We start from the raw sequence: 18,628 nt of genomic DNA on the forward strand, positions 1-18,628 counted from the left end.
TATCCATGTCTGCCTTACATTTTGTGCATGTTTTCCTACACGATTACTTGACTGCAGACAAATTTTAGACTTTTCTTAAAGTAGTCTGCTTGTTTTTATGGACAAATACCATTCAGAAAAACATGTACAAGCAATGTATATATTACAGCATATTATTTACACAACACAAGTGTACAAAGGCAAACAAAAAAGAACAATCACATGCTTATTTGCTATTATAATGTGCACATTATGACATAATACCACCTGAAATATCACCTTTAAATATTGTCGTTATCATGACACCTAATGTACAGTCCCAAATGTTTTAAATTATTTTCTGATACGTCTTCTTGAGGGATGGACTGGTTAAAACACACACATTTGACACAAATGAGTTACAGTGATTTCTGATTGAAAGTGCATTAATGTTACCTGTGTCTGATCAGTTTTGTTAGTTAAACCTGACTGAAGCTATTAAACACTCACCCAGGTGACAGCCCATTTTACGTACTTCAAACCAAAGAAAATCCTAATAACGAAACAATTTGGCATTCCAGCAGCAAAGCATCTTGTCTAACATTTGTATGCCAAATGTTGCATCTATCTGGGGAGAAAGCAACATTACACCACAAAAAAATGATAAAACAATCAATGAAAATGGAAGATCTAAATGTCGCCCAAGCAATTTAATTATCTCACTCAGAATAAGCCAGAGGACTGATCACTTCATTGGTTCAGAGTGAGTCGCACATCCCAATATCCTTGGCCCTAATGAGCACCCCAGGGCTGAAATAAAGAGCACTGTGACTCCAATAGTGCTTCAACAACTTCAGTCCTATTCAAACAGAATCATTACAGACAGAAAGGGATTAAATTGCCTCAGTTCATTGCTGATGCTTCAGCTATGTGAAAAGCAGGCCTGCTGTTACTGCAATATGCTCATAGCATGTTTACTATGTAAATTACAAATAAAGAGCACATAAAAAGTAGGGTGGAACTGCCTGTGCCGGGTCAACAAGCTGTGTCACCTTTCACTTAATGTAATCTGAAGTGCAGCTGACACCTGACCTGTCTGGCCTCGCTCTACTGAAATAAGGCTAGAACAACCACCGAGGAGGTGAATGAACACACATGCATGAATTGTAAAAATCAATCATAGTTTCTCTTTATAGCAATGCTACACCAGCATATTCATCTCTTTTTTTGTTTCCATGCATCTACAAATCCGATAAATCAGGACTCTGGTTTGTTCAAATATTCTGAGTTCATGTGCTTTGGTTCGCAGTTTTAAACCCTTGTGAAGCTCTCAGTGTTGTAGAAAAGAAAAAGCACACCATTCCATCCAAAATAATGAGAAGCAGGAGGAAGGTAGAGCATCCCGGTGGAAAAGGAGTTTATTTTAGTAGTTTTGTGTGCAATCACACACGGCAACAACACACAAAAGTCCAGGTTACAACTTAGCCCAGCTACACTACCATCAGGAATATTATGATACAAGGTCAGCTGCTCGATTATGGAAAACATCACGATCGCAATCCTTTTTCATCAACTGTATTTAAAATTATTATTTATTGTTAGGTTAAAAATTATACTTTTTTCTGAAGTAATGGGTGTGGTGGGGGACACAGTGTTAGATCAGGAATTAGGCCCAGATTGGCCAATGATTTTCAATGTATAGCCCACACATGGACAAAATACAGCAAGAGGGCCAGAACTAGCCTAGGAACAATGGGGGTTTTTTGTGTGTCCACCCCTGCTATGGCCTTTCTTTCCCAAGGGCAAACACTGGTCCCTGCAGCTTCCACAGTGGTATGTCTGTTGTTGCAGACAGGGGCAACGAGAGGCCAAGGTGGCATCAGACTAGCGCACTTCAGTGGGCCTGCAAAGAGAACGATGGCACTGAGCACAAAGGGGAGAGCGTAACACAAATCAAGCTGCAGTCAACTTTTAATTAACCTTCCATGGGTTGGAATACATAAACATTTTACGACTTCTACTTCTTTTGGATAGACTGTGCTGGCCAAAGGCTCTCTCTTTCTCTCCACCATCTTGCCTAGAGCGGAACTAAACTGTGGTTTGTAGGGAGGGGTGAAAACACCACTTTCTTTATAACGACACTAAATGAGAGCAGACTAAAAAAATAAATACAAAAGACTGACTGCTTTCTCCAGATTCTCTCATCTTTTTTGTTGCTAAAAGCCAAAAATTTGAAATTAAATTAAGATCTGATTAACAGCCCAGAATTTTTATCAACAGCTTTACACAAAACCTTCCTCTCTGGGAACTAACCAACCGTCTTTCAGGAGAACTAACCTGCAACAAGACCTTACAATCTGAATTTAGAGGAGATTATTATAGAACGGTTAAGCTATCCCAGTGCTCCAAATGCTACCCATTCAAATTCTTTAAGATTTCAACAACAACGATATTAGTTTGAAAGGTGTCAGGCCAGATCTAAGGGTTTATCTACGTATCTTGAAAAGACATGTGTCTATACAGCACAGCAAATATCACAAAATGAGACAAATCACCATCCCAGCTCTTCTGTTACATGGCAGGAAGCAAAAGACAAACTAATTACTGATAATTCACTGGAAAATATTCCATTACTCCATCATTCCATCACAGTACTTTCCACTCGTGTGACCTGATGTGTTATTCCAAAGAACTTCGCCTACGATTGTCTCACTGATGAACAGATAAGTCGGACATCCACTCAAAGCAAAAATAGACTTCCTGGAATTTTAATCTGAGGTGAAAAAGCAGGGAAAAAAAAAAAACCAAAAAAAAACATAGTGAGAGGCTAGAGGAGTCCTTCACTGACAGGGTGCTGTCATTCTATTGAACCTAATGAAATGCCAACAAAAAGAAAAATGGAAAGTGTGGAAAAGGCAAGTGACATGCATTGGGAATCAAACCCGGGACTTTCTGCGCAGGGCACTGGTTATGAGGTCACCTCGTTTTGTTATGACAGCTGTCTTTTTCCAAAACTGAAATTGTAATTAGCATCCTCGAGTCTTGGCCGTTTGCCACGTGCTCGGCTACCGATCGCAATGTGGGCAATAAAACATAAGGTTAAAAAACAGAGTGGAAGAAGGCAGCGAGCTGCAATGTCTGCTGGCATTATTTATATCCTTAGCCTCAGGGCCATCACATTCCCAGCTCCACTTGTCTCCATTGATCAGCTTCAGCACCCCCCGCTCCCCCTTGCTCTAAGCTGAGGAAAAATGATCCCCCCCCGCAACACATCCCAAGATGCCAGGACTCAACACACTTGATCTATCAATGGCAGTTTCACAAAAGAGCTCGCTGGATAAGTGGGATTTCATGGTCTTCTTGGTGCCAATACACTTTTTCCTCCTAAAGCTTAAAATATACCCTGACTATTGCTGCTCTTTGTATAAGCTGTCTGCGCTGTGTGACCATACCTGTACAACAGCTCGGCGCACTCCCTCAGTGTTTGCTTTTGGCTGCAGGGAGTCACACCCCAGTTATGAAGATAACGTGCACATATACATTTACCTCTGAAAATGAGGCACTCTGTGCAGGCTGTGCTGTAACTGTGACAGGTAGGTTGACAACTGTAGTGTGAGGCAAGTCAGTAACAGTCTATAGAAGACACAAAATGAGTGATCTAGGTCTGATCAAGTTTTCTCAATTTCCCATATTTATTTCCCTCATCCATTCAAGTACATCAAATGCACTGTTCGCCACATTGTCCATCATTGAGCCTTAAAAGGCAGTAGTCCTGGAGCGCCCACCAATTAGTGACCAAGGCAACAAGAACTTTCAGGATTAAAACCAAAGGCCTGAGGGTCTGTGCCTCCCCTCCCCTCAACAGCCGTAATGGACCCTCAGATCTCCACAGAGTGGAGGCCTGCAGGGGGGAGGGGACTGACTGGTAGGCAGGGCTGTCAATCCCGTCCCCACCCCCCAAACTTTTCACCACATTGTTTTTTAATGTGCCCCTTCCACTGAAAACTCAACATGACAAATTCTTAAAGTGTCCGGCCAATCAGTCTATGAGCTCACATTCCAGGTGTCGCGATCATCCAATTAGGAATTCCCAATCCCCAGCCAGCTGGAATAAATGCATTAGTGCACTCACAGAGCAAAAACACCGAGCACATTCCCAGCCATACTGTTAACAACTGCCACCAGTATCACCTTAGTTTATTCACTTCTATTAGGACTTTAACAAAACTGTATGTCAAGCTTGTATGGCTCTACACATTGAAGACTAACTCTCCCACCCCCTTCTCTCAGTGGACTGCCACCTTAAAAGTGTGCGGGTCAGCATATAAAAACAGACCCCAGCCAAATTACTGCAGCTGCGTTGTACCTGTGTGGGTAAATGAGAAGTCAGTGCGCGAGGTACTTACTTGCCAATCACCTCGCACAACTCGTACACATCCTCGAACAGCACGTCGTCGTCCGCCATGGTCATTCAGGTAAACGAGGATGCTCTCCTCAAGATATCCCACCCACACCACGGGCTCCGAAGGGATCAATGACAACGTAATTTCTTGCTGAATGGGCTTACAGCTGTGCCAGTCCACACACACACACTTTGTATTTTTTTAAACCCCACAAACACGCACACACGGGCACAATGTGATAAACGGGGAAAAACGAACGTGTGCCCAACTTAGCCGGCTAGCCACATTAGCTGGCGTCCAAGGCTGTCACTCCGCGGCCCCACCTTCTCCTGAGCTACTCTCCTGGTAGAAGGGCTAGCCAGCGAGCTAGCTAAACAGTAGCCACAGAGCAGACCCTGGGGCGTGGAGATTTCCTCGCTCGTGTGCAGAAAAACATCCCTCTTTGCATGCCTCAGGTTTGTATCTTTACTGGTGCTTGTCGCCGGGGCACAGGAGTCCCCCCTCAGCAGCATCCGACGGATGCCTTCCCCTTACCCACCAAGATGCTCCCCTTCGCCGCAAGCTAACGAGACTCTCGGAAAAAAAAGAACTGTTTGCTAGCTGGGTTTAAATGTGAGCTTAGTCGTCGCTGAAATCACAGGTTGGCTCCCTCCGTTATTGCGCTGTGCACGCCCAGTGTATCACAGACAGCTTATCCCAGCGAGGAAGGGGGGGAAAAAACCGTAACGTGAGCGGGATACAATACGCTTCAGCTTCCCGAGCCCAAATGGAAGACCTTCACATTCATGTCCACGATTGCTCCTGCTGCTACACGCGCCGTCTGTGCTCGAGGGTGTTCAATTAATGTCGTCTTCCAGCACAGCCGAGCCGACGTCCGCCGCTGCTCCAGTTCTTTCGCTGGATCAGATGCAGGCTGGCTGGCTTTGACTGGTTGTTTCTCCGACTTCCAGAAATGCCCGGCTCCTCCCTCCCTGTCTATCGCCCGGGAAACTGTTCCGACCGGAGCCGAAATGGCCAGGGAAAGCGGGCCCCGGATTCCCGTCTTTTTCCTTGCGTCGCTCGAGCCAAGATGGCGTTTTGTGGGGTCCGGTTTAGGCGCAGTTTCCTTAATCTCTTCTCCAACCGTTGCATTCAGTGTATCCCGCGCAGGCGTCGACCGTCCAAACCTCATCACCTTACGTCAGCCCCCCCCCCCCAACACCACCTTTTTTCCTTCTTCTTCTCTCCATCATTTCGAACAGTTTATTTCTCCATAAATCTCATCTGCCACTAAGGACTCACGCCCCACACCCTGGCTGCCAGCGACGGGATTAAAACCGTATACTTCACAATCGCTGTCTGAGCGTGGGTGACTGCTGTCCTCAGTGTTTCCCAAATTCCCATGGGTCTTTCGGGAGGTTTCTCAGCAAAACTGATGGACAGCATAGCGTTTGCATAATCTCATTAATCTGACAGTGACCGCTAGATTGTGCCACTGATGTGTACTCTAATTCTCCTCTGTGGAATTTGGATGACTAGCGAAAATAAAGGCTTTTTTCAGTTCAAATGGGCATCCTCAGCACTGTAGTTAAAGTATTAACGCGTAATTATCTACTTTCGCGTAAGCTTTTTGCAGGTGCGGGTTCCCCCGGTGCAGACACGCAGGTAAGGTCTCCTCAGGTGTGGAAAGACGGGCGGAGAAGCACCCTAGAGGTGATGGTAAAAGGCCTATGTCTCCCACTGCTCCATTTTGAATACCCTAAATAGATATCGTTCCAAGGAGAAAATGAGGGGGAAAGTGGAATAAATTAATAAATAATTGACAAAATCCAATTTCACTTTTATTGTAAAACAAATCAAAGATGCAAAAAAGGCATCAAATCCCGTTTATTAAAGACGTCCATCTTAATTCACCCTATTTGCACTGGATTTTATATGACGTAGAGAACTGCAAAAATCTTGAATCATTTGGAAAATGTATGCAGTCATTTACTACATGTGTAAGTATATGAGGCAAAGTTAGTACAATAGTAACGAGCTTGTCTATGACGCCTTTTTGCCATTTCTTTTGTTCTCCACTAGTCCAGTTTCCAAAAAAGCAAACAAAGAAACAGGGACACAGCTGAGATGTGGCAAGTTTTCAGCTAAGAGCTTTTTGGGAACCTCCAGATTGCAAAAATACTATTATTAAGAGGCATGTGCTATTTCTCATACATTCAACTGAAGAACTTGGAACAAACGGCTTATCAAACCAACAAACAAAAGACATTCCTGTGAAAATGGTCCGGTACAAGGACTAGACTGAAAATGAGTGCAAAGGCAGACAATGTCCAAAAAAAAAAAAAAGCCTGGAGAACTATTATTTAAGACCATTTTTAAAGTCTGGCTCCTTGGAAATATAAAGAAATTTTATATTTAACTTTATTTTTAAAACATATATTTGAGAGATATGTCCTCTTTTTGGGGGGGGGGGGGGTTCCTTCTGTGGAATCATAGTTAAAAAGCGAATTTTCTCTTATTTATTCTCCCGTTTTATTTTGTTGTCTTTTTTTGTTTTTTTCAAAGACACGTTTTGTTTTATATATTGCAGAGCTATGTTTTCCAATTACAAATTACCTTTGCATGAAAGTGGTTACAACTGAGGGTTGAAAAGAAAAAAATAAAAGCGTTTGGGTGAGGTACTTCACTAAAGCAAAATAATGAACTCAGACGGCCAGCCCCCCTCTAGAGGGCGCTGTTCTCACAGGGCACCCTCTGCGGTTTCCGTGCCGCTGCATCCTTTCTCCTCGAGCATCACCTGCCAGCTTCCCCCATTGGCTTAAGCCCACCAGCAGCTACTGATAATCCGATTGGCTGCTGATGTGGTCATCATACTGTCTGCTTCTGAACAACCCTCCATTTGATGCACACACACACACACAGCTCGGGGAAAAAAGTGAGACTGGAAGGAAAGTATGCAATAAAAGGAGAGAGATGAATAGGAAAATGATAAAGGAAAGGGAAAACGGCACACATGACAAAAAGACAAGAGCTCTGTTTCCATAGTAACAAGGAAGGGGATATTTTTTTATGGTGGTTGCATGTGAAACTGGCAGTTCATGAAAAATGCACATACGCTTATACACTCCTATACATCTGGTTGCACTGACATGCATGAATTCCCTGAAACCATCACTACACACACAGAGACAGCCCTGCACTTAATAGCTTTGACCGAAAAATAACCTTCACCTTTAAATTTCATGTGTACCTGGCACACATTATTTTCAGTCCTACTGGTTAAACCGTTTTGACTAGCTGTGCTTTTCAGAGAACATTTTATTTCTCTCCAGGCTGACATAGATTTATCATCAATAATTTAGACCAAATCAGCTGTATAACATTGTATTACAATCCTGCTCGGTCCTCTTGGCATCGAGGTGTAATGTAGAGAATAACATGCCAAAAAAGATATGAAGGAGGATGCTTCAGTGCAGAAAAAGTGGGACATCAGTCAGCTGAATTAGTGCAAGGGGAAACAGGGAAAACAAGGTTTGGACTGCTTAGACTGCTACATGCTTCCAGCTCCATATTCTTCCCTAGGGAGCAATAACCAGCAAAAGGAGAGGAGTCACTTCAACACAAAGTGCCTTGGAAGTGTTTCCTCCTATAACAGAAACTCAATTTTTACTTTCCAGCCATGCAGTCTTAATTTATTTGGTGTTTGAACAGAAATGCCAATCACATTCTTTTTTTCCAACTTGGTTTTATTCTATTTACACAGATTGATATTACAGTTACAGTAAAACTTCCATTCTATGGAATGGGGGGAAAAGTATAAGAATTCAGGTTTTTCAACTTAAGTAAGCTGATATATTTAAAAATATTAATAACAGAATATTTTTCAACGTTGCAAAATTACCAGTTTGGCAGAAATTGACATTATAAAGTCACAATATTTCTTCTGTCTTTTCACCTCCTGGTTTTATTTGATCATATTGTGATTCTGAGCTAAATTTCAATGTATTTCCAGATTGTTATCTAATAAATAATTAGATTGGGCCATAAACTGCAAATTCACTGAATCAATATGGCTGCTTCGTGAAAACAATACAAAACAAAATGAAAAAAAAAATAAAAAATATATGTGTATATATATATAGTTTTTCCACCGCAGCAAATTTTTTAATCTCAAATAATCAAAGGAGCTTGCAAAGAAAAGCGTCTGGACTTCTTTAAGTTACTTGAAGACATTTCACCTCTCATCCGAGAAGCTTCTTCAGTTCTAAGGTCAAATGGTGGAGAGTCCCAGATTAAAACCCTAGTGGGAGTATCCCCCCACAGAGGGACAAAAGGACCCCCTGATGATCCTCTAATCGCCTGAGCCAAGGTGTGAAACTGGGTGTGGGTCCCAATCAGCCAGGGTTTCGGGTGAGCTCATTGAGAAACCTGGCCCCACCTTATCATGCGAATTCCGGAGGTCAGATGGCCCAGGATGTGAGTAGGGCGTTAAGGCGTCTGGGGAGGGAACTCAAAACTGGATTATAGATGGCAGACAGTTGGTGTCATAAACCACCGCCTCTGTTCAAAGATGGTCGCTCACAGATGGCTTCTTTCACTCCTCTTTCAAACCATCTGTCCTCTCTGTCCAAAATGTGAACATTGGCATCTTCAAAAGAATGACCTTTATCCTTAAGATGCAGATGGACTGCTGAGTCTTGTCCTGTGGAGGTGGCTCTTCTGTGTTGTGCCATGCGCTTGTGAAGTGGCTGTTTGGTCTCTCCAATGTAGAGGTCTGGGCATTCCTCGCTGCACTGTACAGCATACACCACATTGTTAAGTCTGTGTTTTGGCGTTTTGTCTTTCGGGTGAACCAGTTTCTGTCTGAGCGTGTTGCTGGGTCCGAAATGCACCGGGATGTCATGCTTGGAGAAAACTCTCCTGAGTTTTTCTGATACACCGGCTACATAGGGGATGACAATGTTGTTGCGTCTGTCCTTCTTATCCTCCCTCGCTGGTGTCTGATCACAATGAGCTCACCTGAAACCCTGGCTGATTGGGACCCACACCCAGTTTCACACCTTTAGGGGATCATCAGGGGGTCCTTTTGTCCCTCTGTGGGGGGATACTCCCACTAGGTTTAAATCTGGGACTCCCCACCATTTGACCTTAGAACTGAAGAAGCTTCTCAGATGAGAGGTGAAACCTCTTCAAGCAACTTAAAGAAGTCCAGACGCTTTTCTTTGCAAGCTCATTTGACTACGATGACCTGGATGACTGAGAACCTTCATAGACAATCTCAAATAATATATTTTTTCCTGTTTTATGTATGTATATATATGTATTATATGAATTTAAAATATGTCATCTCTAATATTTTTCTCATCAATATTCAAATAAAAAAAATGGCTTTTTCCTCTGTAAAAATTACTTTTTTTCCCCTCAGAATATCAGTCACAGCAAGTATTTCGGTAATAAGCCATCAAAGGCTAAATGTAAAAATAAAAAATATAATATATACAATTTAAAAAAAATAATAAAATATATATATAAATATATAAATTATATGTGTGTGTGTGTAAATTAAAGTAAAAAAAATTAAAACGTTTTAGATTTCGATAAATTGTGAAAGGGGGGAAAAAAACTACAAATCCCACTTCTTGTTTGGGTAGATGTGATTGGCTGACTCTGAACGCGCAGGCTCCTGTGAAAGCGCGATGTTCAAATTTGTTTCCGGTTTTTCTTTTAGTCTTTGTCGCTAAGCCAGAGACATGGAGCGACCTCAAAACAGGTAGAAATTTTACCTTTGTCGTTATTACACTATACAAATGCTATTTTCTACAAAGCAAATGCTTTGTAGAAAATGGCAACAATGGCTACAACGACGCATTTTGGTTTATTTAACGGCATTTTCCGTCGTTGTCCGTACAACGGAGACCCCAACACCATTCAACATTCAGCAATTAGGTGGTTTAATGTTGTTTTGCATTTAATGAAATGCACGGGCTTGATACAACGTTAAACTTGTCATTTTAGGATTTTTTAACCTCTACTTTTCAGTTCGGCTTCTCTCCTACACATCAAAGAAGTGGAATAAATCAAATTTTTACGTTTTGCAGTCGTAGCTCCTTTTTTCACCCTTCAACATGAAACAAATGGCAGGGAGTGGGCACTGAAGCTTTTGTGTGTTTAGTTAAGCGCAGTCGGTGTAAAGTTTAACTTTAAATGTCATTCCATCGTTTCTAAAAACATGAATGGATTGCCCAAACAGGATCGGGACGATAGTTTGACTTTTTTTTTTTTAATGCTAGCATTAGCCCGCTGGCTCTGCCTCGGTCTTTTTTGACATGTTGCTGCTGTTTTAAAACAGGGGAGCATCTGACCTTTAAAATAAGTCCACATCCGTACACAGTCTGTTGAGTATAAATACGTTGTGTTGACACAGTGGCTATAATGCGTCTATAGTATATTTAGAAATGGTGTTTGTGTATGAAATGAATGGTAATTTGTTTTATAATAAGTCTAATAAATTGGGTATTTAAGCACATGAGAAGTGCAGGTTTTGCAAAAGCCTTACTTTTCAAAGTTTCCTAGTTCAAAGCACAAGTTTAACTGGAGATTGTTGCTTTATGTTTGATTTATTTTTTTAAATTCATGTATTGATTGACTAATTTTTCTTTTCAGTGTGGTGAGGACTCCCATCGGCAGCATTGTGGCTCAGAGGAGGAGCAAAAATAAAAGCTACAGACAGTCATACCGCAGCTGCTTAGGCGCTGCTTCAAAGCTCGGCCACACCCCAGGATGGACAGCGCGGAGGCTCAACACCAGCAGAAGAACAAAGTCACACAATATCACCGTGAGTCAATGCAAGTTTCTCTTCTAAATATATTAATTATCTGGAGAACAGAACATGGAATCGCCATCCTTTGCATTCTGCTCTTTCCCTGGTAAAGGAGAAGGTGAATCCAGAGGATCTGGCCTTACTGGTGAAGACAGAGTGGCAGCTATCGTACGTTACACCGCTCTACCAGTTCAGACACACCCAGCTCAGGAGCTACTCGAGGCAGCTTTCGGCATTTATTACTGCAGAGAAGCAGCAGGGTTTGGCAGTGGAGGTTGAGGGAGCGCAGACCAGCTTCAGAGTTTCCTTCTCTGTGGTGCAGGGGCTGGGAGAGACAGACGATGATGCTGAGACGGTCCTCGTACAGGTAAGCACAGGAGTTTGTAGAGGCAGGGAGAAGGTTTTCAGGCACAGTATGAGCTGGCTTTACTCTGTCTTCTTTCCCATCACAGATCCATTCAAAGCCGGTGTTTGCAGGGAAGGATGAGGCGCAGAAGTTGGTGTGGAGCGGCTGGCTGACCTGCATCAATGGCAATCCTGAATATCTTCACTCGCTTCCGAAGGACTTCACCTGTCTGCCGCTCTTTGGCAGCCGTGGGGCTGAGAATCTCACCTCGTTGGTCAAATCCTGGTTTCAGCAGACCTTTGACTGCTGCTTTGGCCCTCTGGAAATCAACCAGACCTGCTTGCAGTGGCTAGCGGCATTATGGACTAACTGCCACATAGAGTCCAGCATCCAGCATCTCAAAATGATTTGGACTCTTCCGGTTGAGCCACCGTTGCAGATCACCTACACAGTTAACCCTCAAGATGCGTGGGAGCTGTGGAACAGTGTGAGGACCCCTTCACTGGAGAGCAGGGAGGAGGAGGAGACAGCGAGAAGCATTGACATCGAGGAGGTGACGAGGTTCATGCAGGGCCTAATGAGCCACTTCTACAGGCATTTCAGATTGGACCTGTCAGCAGGACGCCTGAGTCAGGTCTCATCTGCACTGGGATCAGCCAAGTTCAGCGGCAGGGTCAAGGTACTGCCCTCAGAGCTTTATTTATTTTATTTTTTTAATGAAAGAAGAACCTGCTAATAATATTGGTTTACTTTTGTTTCAGATGTCCAACAGCAGATATGTCCTCACAACCCTATCACTGCTGACAGAGTGTGCCCTTCTCAAAATGCCCATCTGAGCACAAAATAATGACTTTGCAGCAAGAGGAAATGCAAATTCTGCAATATCAGTTTGCAAAACCTGTTATGGAATAACAAATATGGCTTTTATATTCTTTTTTTTTTTTTTTTCCTTTTATGAGCAAAAACAAACAGTGTAGCCTCTTTACATGAATTCACCACAGGCTAGTGGCTTCTGGCTTTTTTAAATTAATTTTTTCCCCTTTTCATACTACAGATCTGGGACGTTACAGGAGCTCAGCACAGGGAGGATTGTGCTTGTAATTATGAAAAATTGAGGATAAAATCTGAATGTTTCTTGTCCGCTCTTCTTGTAAATACATTTTATGTTTATTCATGTTCATTCACCTCTTTGTATATTTTTGTCATTTATAGTTATAAATAAAAACCAAACAAGTGATATTAAAAAAAGAAAGAAGCAAATTGTCACAATGGAACTAAGCAGATGTTAGATTTCTGTGTGACTGAGAGCTTTGGCTTTTATTGTTAGTAAAGTAACTTTAGGTCAGGGGCTTTGATGTAGCCCCTGACCTAAAGGAGTCAACGCCATTGTCCTGCCCTTTAATCCAACTTAAATCTGCTTGGCTGCTCTTTATAACAGAAAGTTTAAACACCAGGTGGGTGGGGCTTCAGTGCTCACCTGTGATCGTTTTTTAGGAGTTTAAAGTGAAACAAATGTAGGAGCAAACAGAGACCTCATTATTTTAAAATGACCATATTTTATCTAAGGACCTCATTATTATCCATCTCTGCAGTGCACATATTACACATGCAGGTAAATTAGATAAGGCAGAATGTGGCTCCTTTAGAAGGTTAATGAATTTCTTATCAATTATCTTATTTAGTTTAACACCATCAACAATTGCAGAGGGGTGGGTGGAGGTGTATTGCGAAGTAGGATTTCATGTAAGTTCTCATGTTTGAACAAATACAAGTGGCACATGGTGAGCAGGACCTTAATAACACCACTGAATAACGCTACAGTCTGCATGCTTGGTCTTAACTAGCTGCCATGTCTGATTTACTCTGCTAATGTTGCTTTATAAAATAATAAAGATTTATCTATATGTTGGCTGTTAATCACCAAGCATATTCAATCTATAAATTATTTCGCTTTGATATGCCTCTTTCATTCACAGAACCACTGAGAGTATAAAGTGCTAAAATAAATATATTAATGGTAAATTCATAAGATTTTTGCAGCATTCATTACCAGTTCTGATCATCTCTCTTACTGAAGTAGGAAGGTAACAATTTGATGCAAGGCTACAGCAGAGAGCCCGGGTGATAGTGAAAACTACCAACTGATAAATGCAGTCAAATCTGAGGTTTAAGATTTTATCAATCCAGCTACTGCAAAGACACAAAGCCAGACTGTTGAGATTGCTTAAAAACAACAAAGGCTAAATGAAAAGCATCCTTTTTTTAATGTTACTATCATTTAAAACAGCATAGGGCAACTTTACTTCAAAGGAGACATAAAACCAGGAAATAAGAGTTATCAAAATCATATTAAATACAAACACAAGCATACAAAATACCAGCTGGATGCAAAAACAAAAAACCAGCTAAAACATTACAGTATATTGCACCAGTAGAAAGGGCAAAAAAACCCAAAAGACAATAAGCAACGTGTGATAACTGGACTCCCCTATAGCTGATTAACATGATGAAGCACAACACAGCAGCATCGCTGTTTGTTAATGCTACACACACCATCAAATGCATGACGACAATAGCGGGGGCGTAGGAGTCAAAATTGCAGCTCCATTATGCTATGTAACCACTGGACCAGTGTCTCTTTGGGCATATGGCTTGTGATGGTGGTAATTAGGGCACAGCAGATGCTCGAACCTTCATTTAAGGGCACTGTGGAGCTGGGAATTAGGGAACAAACTGTGGGGGTGGGGGGGTTAATACTTCACAAATTAAACTTACTAATGACGTGTTCTTTATCAACATGGACTCCAGTTCAGAGTGGAAAATTACCTTTTTACTTTACCCCCCCAGTCAGTGTAACCAACATAACTGGGTTTGCCAGCATGCTTTGAAAGGCATGTGACCCCGACAAACTGTACAGCTATACTAATAATAATAAAAAAAAACAACAACTAGGCACCAGACTGGGGGCTGGTGTTACCTTCCCACTCTGCCGCCTTCCATACTGTTTATATAATATTTACTTGTGTGTATGTGCTTGTGTGCGTGTCTGTTTACAGCTCTGAAAAAGGGGCTTGGCTATATATTTACAATGGCGCCCACATATGCCACAGAATCCACCTGACAAACACTTGGGACAGTCTCATTTGCACAAGCAAACACAAAAGACACTCCAAGTTTTGTTTGTAGCAGCTTGATGCTTTCGGAAGCATCGTTCACCGTACAATCCGACCGCCCCCGATCCTCTTACCAACCCACCACCTCACACACATCCTCTGAAATGAGCACTCGAATGATAATAGCAAGCTAGGATTGATTCAGAACAGGTGGTTTAGTGTTCAACATAATTCCCCGTGATCACTTTTGATCAAAACACACATGGAGCAGAGAGGTAAGCGAAGGAAAGTGATGATTCACAGTAAATGGAGATTGTAGTGTGTGCGGCGGCCTTTAGGAGGCCAATCCCAAAAAGAAGCCGCCGACAAACCCGCTGGACAGGACGATGTTCCTCTTTATGAAATCTGTCGCCTGCAGAGGAGAGACGAGGGAAAAGTCAAATCAGAACTAACAAACAAAACAGACCCCAGCACCTCAAAACATCTGATTTGGTTTGCCTTGAGCCTGCAGTGTCACAGCTACTAGGTGTAGTAGCTCGACGAGTACACTAGAGGGCACTGCTGGCTTGGGAATGGACCCCAATACATGCCCCCCCCAATATTGAAATAATACAAATTAAAGGAAGATTGCATTTAGCTTGAGCAGAAAAACAAGCAAGAAATAAAGAAAGAGCAAGCTTCATTCCAGGTACCTTTACCTCCTCAATGAATGTGTTGATTTCTGGGGCTGCTTTGTTTGCCTTCTTCTTCAGGTGCTTCTTTGCTTTGTTCACATCCTTCTCCACCTTCTTCCAGTCCACCTGCACGTAGCCACTGTGATTGGCAATCTGCAGAAACAGACAACAAAACAAAACTGATGAGCGTTACTTTGTCCTTCTTCATATTTGCCTCAGCTCTGCACTCTGAAGGACAGAATCCCTTTCTGGAAGCATGTGTCCACAGTAGGCCTCTGATATCATCTTAAAAAAATATTTTGTGTTCAGCCTGATAATCAAGTCATCTGGGTGTCTAACTTTACGGGTGTTTAATCTACTTGCAAAATGAAGAATGCTTTTAAGCGACAAAATAATGCTACTGACGGAGCTGAAGCACCCTGTAAGTGTCCAGATGGCCTGTGTCCATTTAGTGCCAGCTGACACACAATGCTCGCCTTTCTGTGGTGGAGAGGGGCAACCAGCTGAGTGTCATGTCGTACAGCTGGCGTCTTCACTTGTCAATGGAGTTATGTTAATCTTACAAAGCACGCACTTCTCTATGACTCTTGATGGAGAATTGCTAAATATTTAACGACTAAGCCTAAACAATCACAGCATTACGGTGCTCTTACCTGTAAAAGAAGGAACCCGCCACCAATAGCAGTAGCTGCTATCTTCCCAACTCTCTGGAAGACATAACCTGCACACCTGTAAGTGTTAAGAGAAAGGGTGGGTTACTTCCTTTAAAATATTTAAAGGGGAATCAATTATGTCAGTTTTCCCTGGGCCTGATTCATACTTGAAAACAGTCATTATGTGTCTTTTCCTCATAGTAGCCATCCCTCAATACTTTCTCCATTTGAAGGAATGCATTATCAGGGACTGCAACATCTAGTCCTTTTACTGAATCATTACTAAGGCTTTGCAGTTCATCTATTGCCTATTTAACCCTTCATTTAAATCGAGCTACTTTTGACTGGCTACCCCATGTAAACAGAAAGGCGGCCGGGGCTCCTGTTCTCACAGATGACCATTATTATTATTGTTATTATTATTATTATTATTCGGGATGTCTGCTGTCACCAGTGGGCTTAAACTAGTAGTTGGAGGCTGGAACTTTTGGCTCACAGGCACTGCTTATACAACGACCTCATTATCTCATTATGAATCTTTAACCGCAATTCTTCTTCTGCCACAGCGGATCAACTCTCTCCATCTCACCCTATCCCAAGCATCCTCGTATGTCACACTAACCTTCTGCATGTCCTCCTTCACTATATCCATGAATCTCATTGTTCATGATCCACATGATCTAACTTGACAAAGATTTTATGTCAGATACTCTTCCTGATGCAACCCTCGCCATTTATTTCAGACTGGGGCCAGCACTTGGGAGCACATTGGCTTGTGGCTCCCACCACTCTTGAGAGTGTGAAAAAAAGGGATACTGGACTTCTTAAGGCTTGTTATGATGTTTCACCACTCATCAAGTTCTAAAAACAAACTGTGGAGAGTCCCGGGTGTTTATGGTGCGTTCCAGGAACCTGAATTCAAGAGTGCATCCCAGCGTGGGGGGGGGGGGGGGGGGAACAAAACAGATACACGATTACACAACGGGGCAGCACAGATTAAAAGTTTTATTACTCTTCAGTTCGGTGCTTCCATCTTGGATTGTTAACTCGGGTTTGGTGCGGCTGCTCTGAGTTCAGGGGGCGTTCCAGGTGAAAATGCCAACTGGGAACTTGGAAATCCCAATTTCCGGCTTAATCTGGAACGCTCCATTAACCCCCAGTGGGGGTTTGTCCCCTTTGGAGGTGGACCTGAAGGTCGTTGCCCCACTATCGATCACACGAGTTATCAATTGTGGCTCAACGACATCCGACTCCAGCCAAAGTGTAAAAAAAGGCACAGGTCAGTACAATGAAGGGTGAAACCACTATGAGACCTCATGTGGGGTCAAATACCCAGCTCTTTCCACCATTTGCCTTCTTTTTTCCAAGCTCTGTAGAAAACTATGGCAAAGACAATTAAGAACCTACACAGACAGTACCTGCCACTCTAACAGCATACGTACATATTGTTTGGAAGTAAAGGCATACAGAGTTTCCTTTAATGTATACACTCAATCATTTCATTGGTTTAGCAATGGCAGCTCTACCAGTAAGCGGTGTGTTCTCACATTAATTATTTCTCTGCATATTAATGTCCCAAGTTCAAAATAGCCCAACATTTGCTACTGTGTTAAACACCAATTGGATCCACATATGTCCCAGTGAGAACACAGACCCCGAGTCCTTACCATCCAGTCACTCCTCCCATCATGAGCTGAGTGGCCACGGAGTACTTCTCAGCAATGGGGCCGGAATTGTTCCCAAACACTCTACTCCACCACTGGTGCCTCCGGGCATACTCAGTCAGGTCTACAACCTCATAAACCTCATCTTCGCTCTCTGGGTCGTCCTGGCCCGCTATGAAATTGGAGTGAAATACAAAGTTAAAGGGCTACAATGTGCATATGCTACACCTCGCTTACATTCGGGGTGTATTTTCTAACAGCTCAGGAACTGTTTGCACCCTGTGTGGTCCTATTAACAAAACTTAATCTTCAAGTCCTCCTAACTGCAAAAGCACTCCAGCCTCCACAGGCTCCGAGGGTCTTATTCTATGTAAATGAGTTTGGAAGCTAACATTAGCTGGCTAGCGTCAAATGGCTTCCAGCCTGGACGCGAAGGTTCTGCTACCGGAGACCAAAAAGCACGTATGAGCCACGATAAAGCCCTTGTACCTTTTCGATTATTGCGCATGGAGGAAAAAATAAACGAATTTAAATGCGAATTGTGATCGCACAACGATAATTTCTAACAAACAAAACACCAACCTTCTCTCTCATCCGCCGTCGCCATTTTGGAGAAACTAGTTATGTCATCAGGATGTTGACAAAGATAAACCACGCCCACATTATGATGCCGCTGCCACGTCAGTTGAAATGCTTTCATTTTGCTTGATTGGGCTTCAAGCAGTTTAACAACTTTATTTGATAAAATGCAGCAACTCTGCAAGTCTGACTGTGAAGACGTCATAAAAATAAGGGTTGGGTGCATAAAGAGTCGCGTGGTTTGACAGGATTGGAAAGAGTTATGCTTCGCCGTCACTTTTTGAATAATCTATGAGCGAAAACTGACACCCATGTGTCAATATGTATTACTGAATATGAGATGATGTCTTAGCGTGTGAAAATTAGAGCATTTGTCGGGAAAACAGTGCTATGGTTCATGCACAAGAGAGCCACGTAAAAAAATATGTATTTATTTTTT

General features: G+C 42.5%; 3 protein-coding genes across 6 annotated transcripts in view; 1 reads left to right on the forward strand and 2 right to left on the reverse strand.

The window, feature by feature from the left end:
• Nucleotides 1-5,526, reverse strand: part of LOC120737509 (peripheral plasma membrane protein CASK-like) — a 48,074-nt gene extending 42,548 nt beyond the window's left edge. Inside the window, 1 exon segment of the mRNA XM_040038265.1 lies at nucleotides 4,365-5,526. Coding sequence (XP_039894199.1) covers nucleotides 4,365-4,429 — 65 coding nt within the window. The 5' untranslated portion in view covers nucleotides 4,430-5,526.
• A 4,489-nt stretch (nucleotides 5,527-10,015) lies between these two features.
• Nucleotides 10,016-12,690, forward strand: cenpl (centromere protein L). 2 transcript variants are annotated; one of them, XM_040038280.1, is made up of 5 exons: nucleotides 10,016-10,110; nucleotides 11,004-11,175; nucleotides 11,273-11,527; nucleotides 11,613-12,185; nucleotides 12,268-12,690. In XM_040038280.1, the coding sequence occupies exons 1-5, from the start codon at nucleotides 10,091-10,093 to the stop codon at nucleotides 12,340-12,342; spliced, it is 1,095 nt and encodes a 364-aa protein (XP_039894214.1). In that variant the 5' UTR covers nucleotides 10,016-10,090; the 3' UTR covers nucleotides 12,343-12,690. The 2 variants fall into 2 exon arrangements, with proteins under 2 accessions (XP_039894214.1, XP_039894213.1); XM_040038279.1 differs by lacking the exon at nucleotides 10,016-10,110 and adding an exon at nucleotides 10,177-10,286.
• A 1,057-nt stretch (nucleotides 12,691-13,747) lies between these two features.
• Nucleotides 13,748-18,520, reverse strand: LOC120737520 (FUN14 domain-containing protein 1). 3 transcript variants are annotated; one of them, XM_040038281.1, is made up of 5 exons: nucleotides 18,193-18,520; nucleotides 17,614-17,782; nucleotides 15,947-16,022; nucleotides 15,312-15,446; nucleotides 13,748-15,031 (listed from the first exon to the last, which is right to left on the reverse strand). In XM_040038281.1, the coding sequence occupies exons 1-5, from the start codon at nucleotides 18,413-18,415 to the stop codon at nucleotides 14,954-14,956; spliced, it is 681 nt and encodes a 226-aa protein (XP_039894215.1). In that variant the 5' UTR covers nucleotides 18,416-18,520; the 3' UTR covers nucleotides 13,748-14,953. The 3 variants fall into 3 exon arrangements, with proteins under 3 accessions (XP_039894215.1, XP_039894217.1, XP_039894218.1); XM_040038283.1 differs by having other exon boundaries at nucleotides 15,318-15,446; nucleotides 18,193-18,372; XM_040038284.1 differs by lacking the exon at nucleotides 18,193-18,520 and adding an exon at nucleotides 18,100-18,133 and having other exon boundaries at nucleotides 14,954-15,031.
• Nucleotides 18,521-18,628: the final 108 nt, after the last annotated feature.

Source organism: Simochromis diagramma, unplaced genomic scaffold, assembly GCF_900408965.1.
Source record: "Simochromis diagramma unplaced genomic scaffold, fSimDia1.1 OVJJ01000413.1, whole genome shotgun sequence".
NCBI classification, from domain to species: domain Eukaryota; kingdom Metazoa; phylum Chordata; class Actinopteri; order Cichliformes; family Cichlidae; genus Simochromis; species Simochromis diagramma.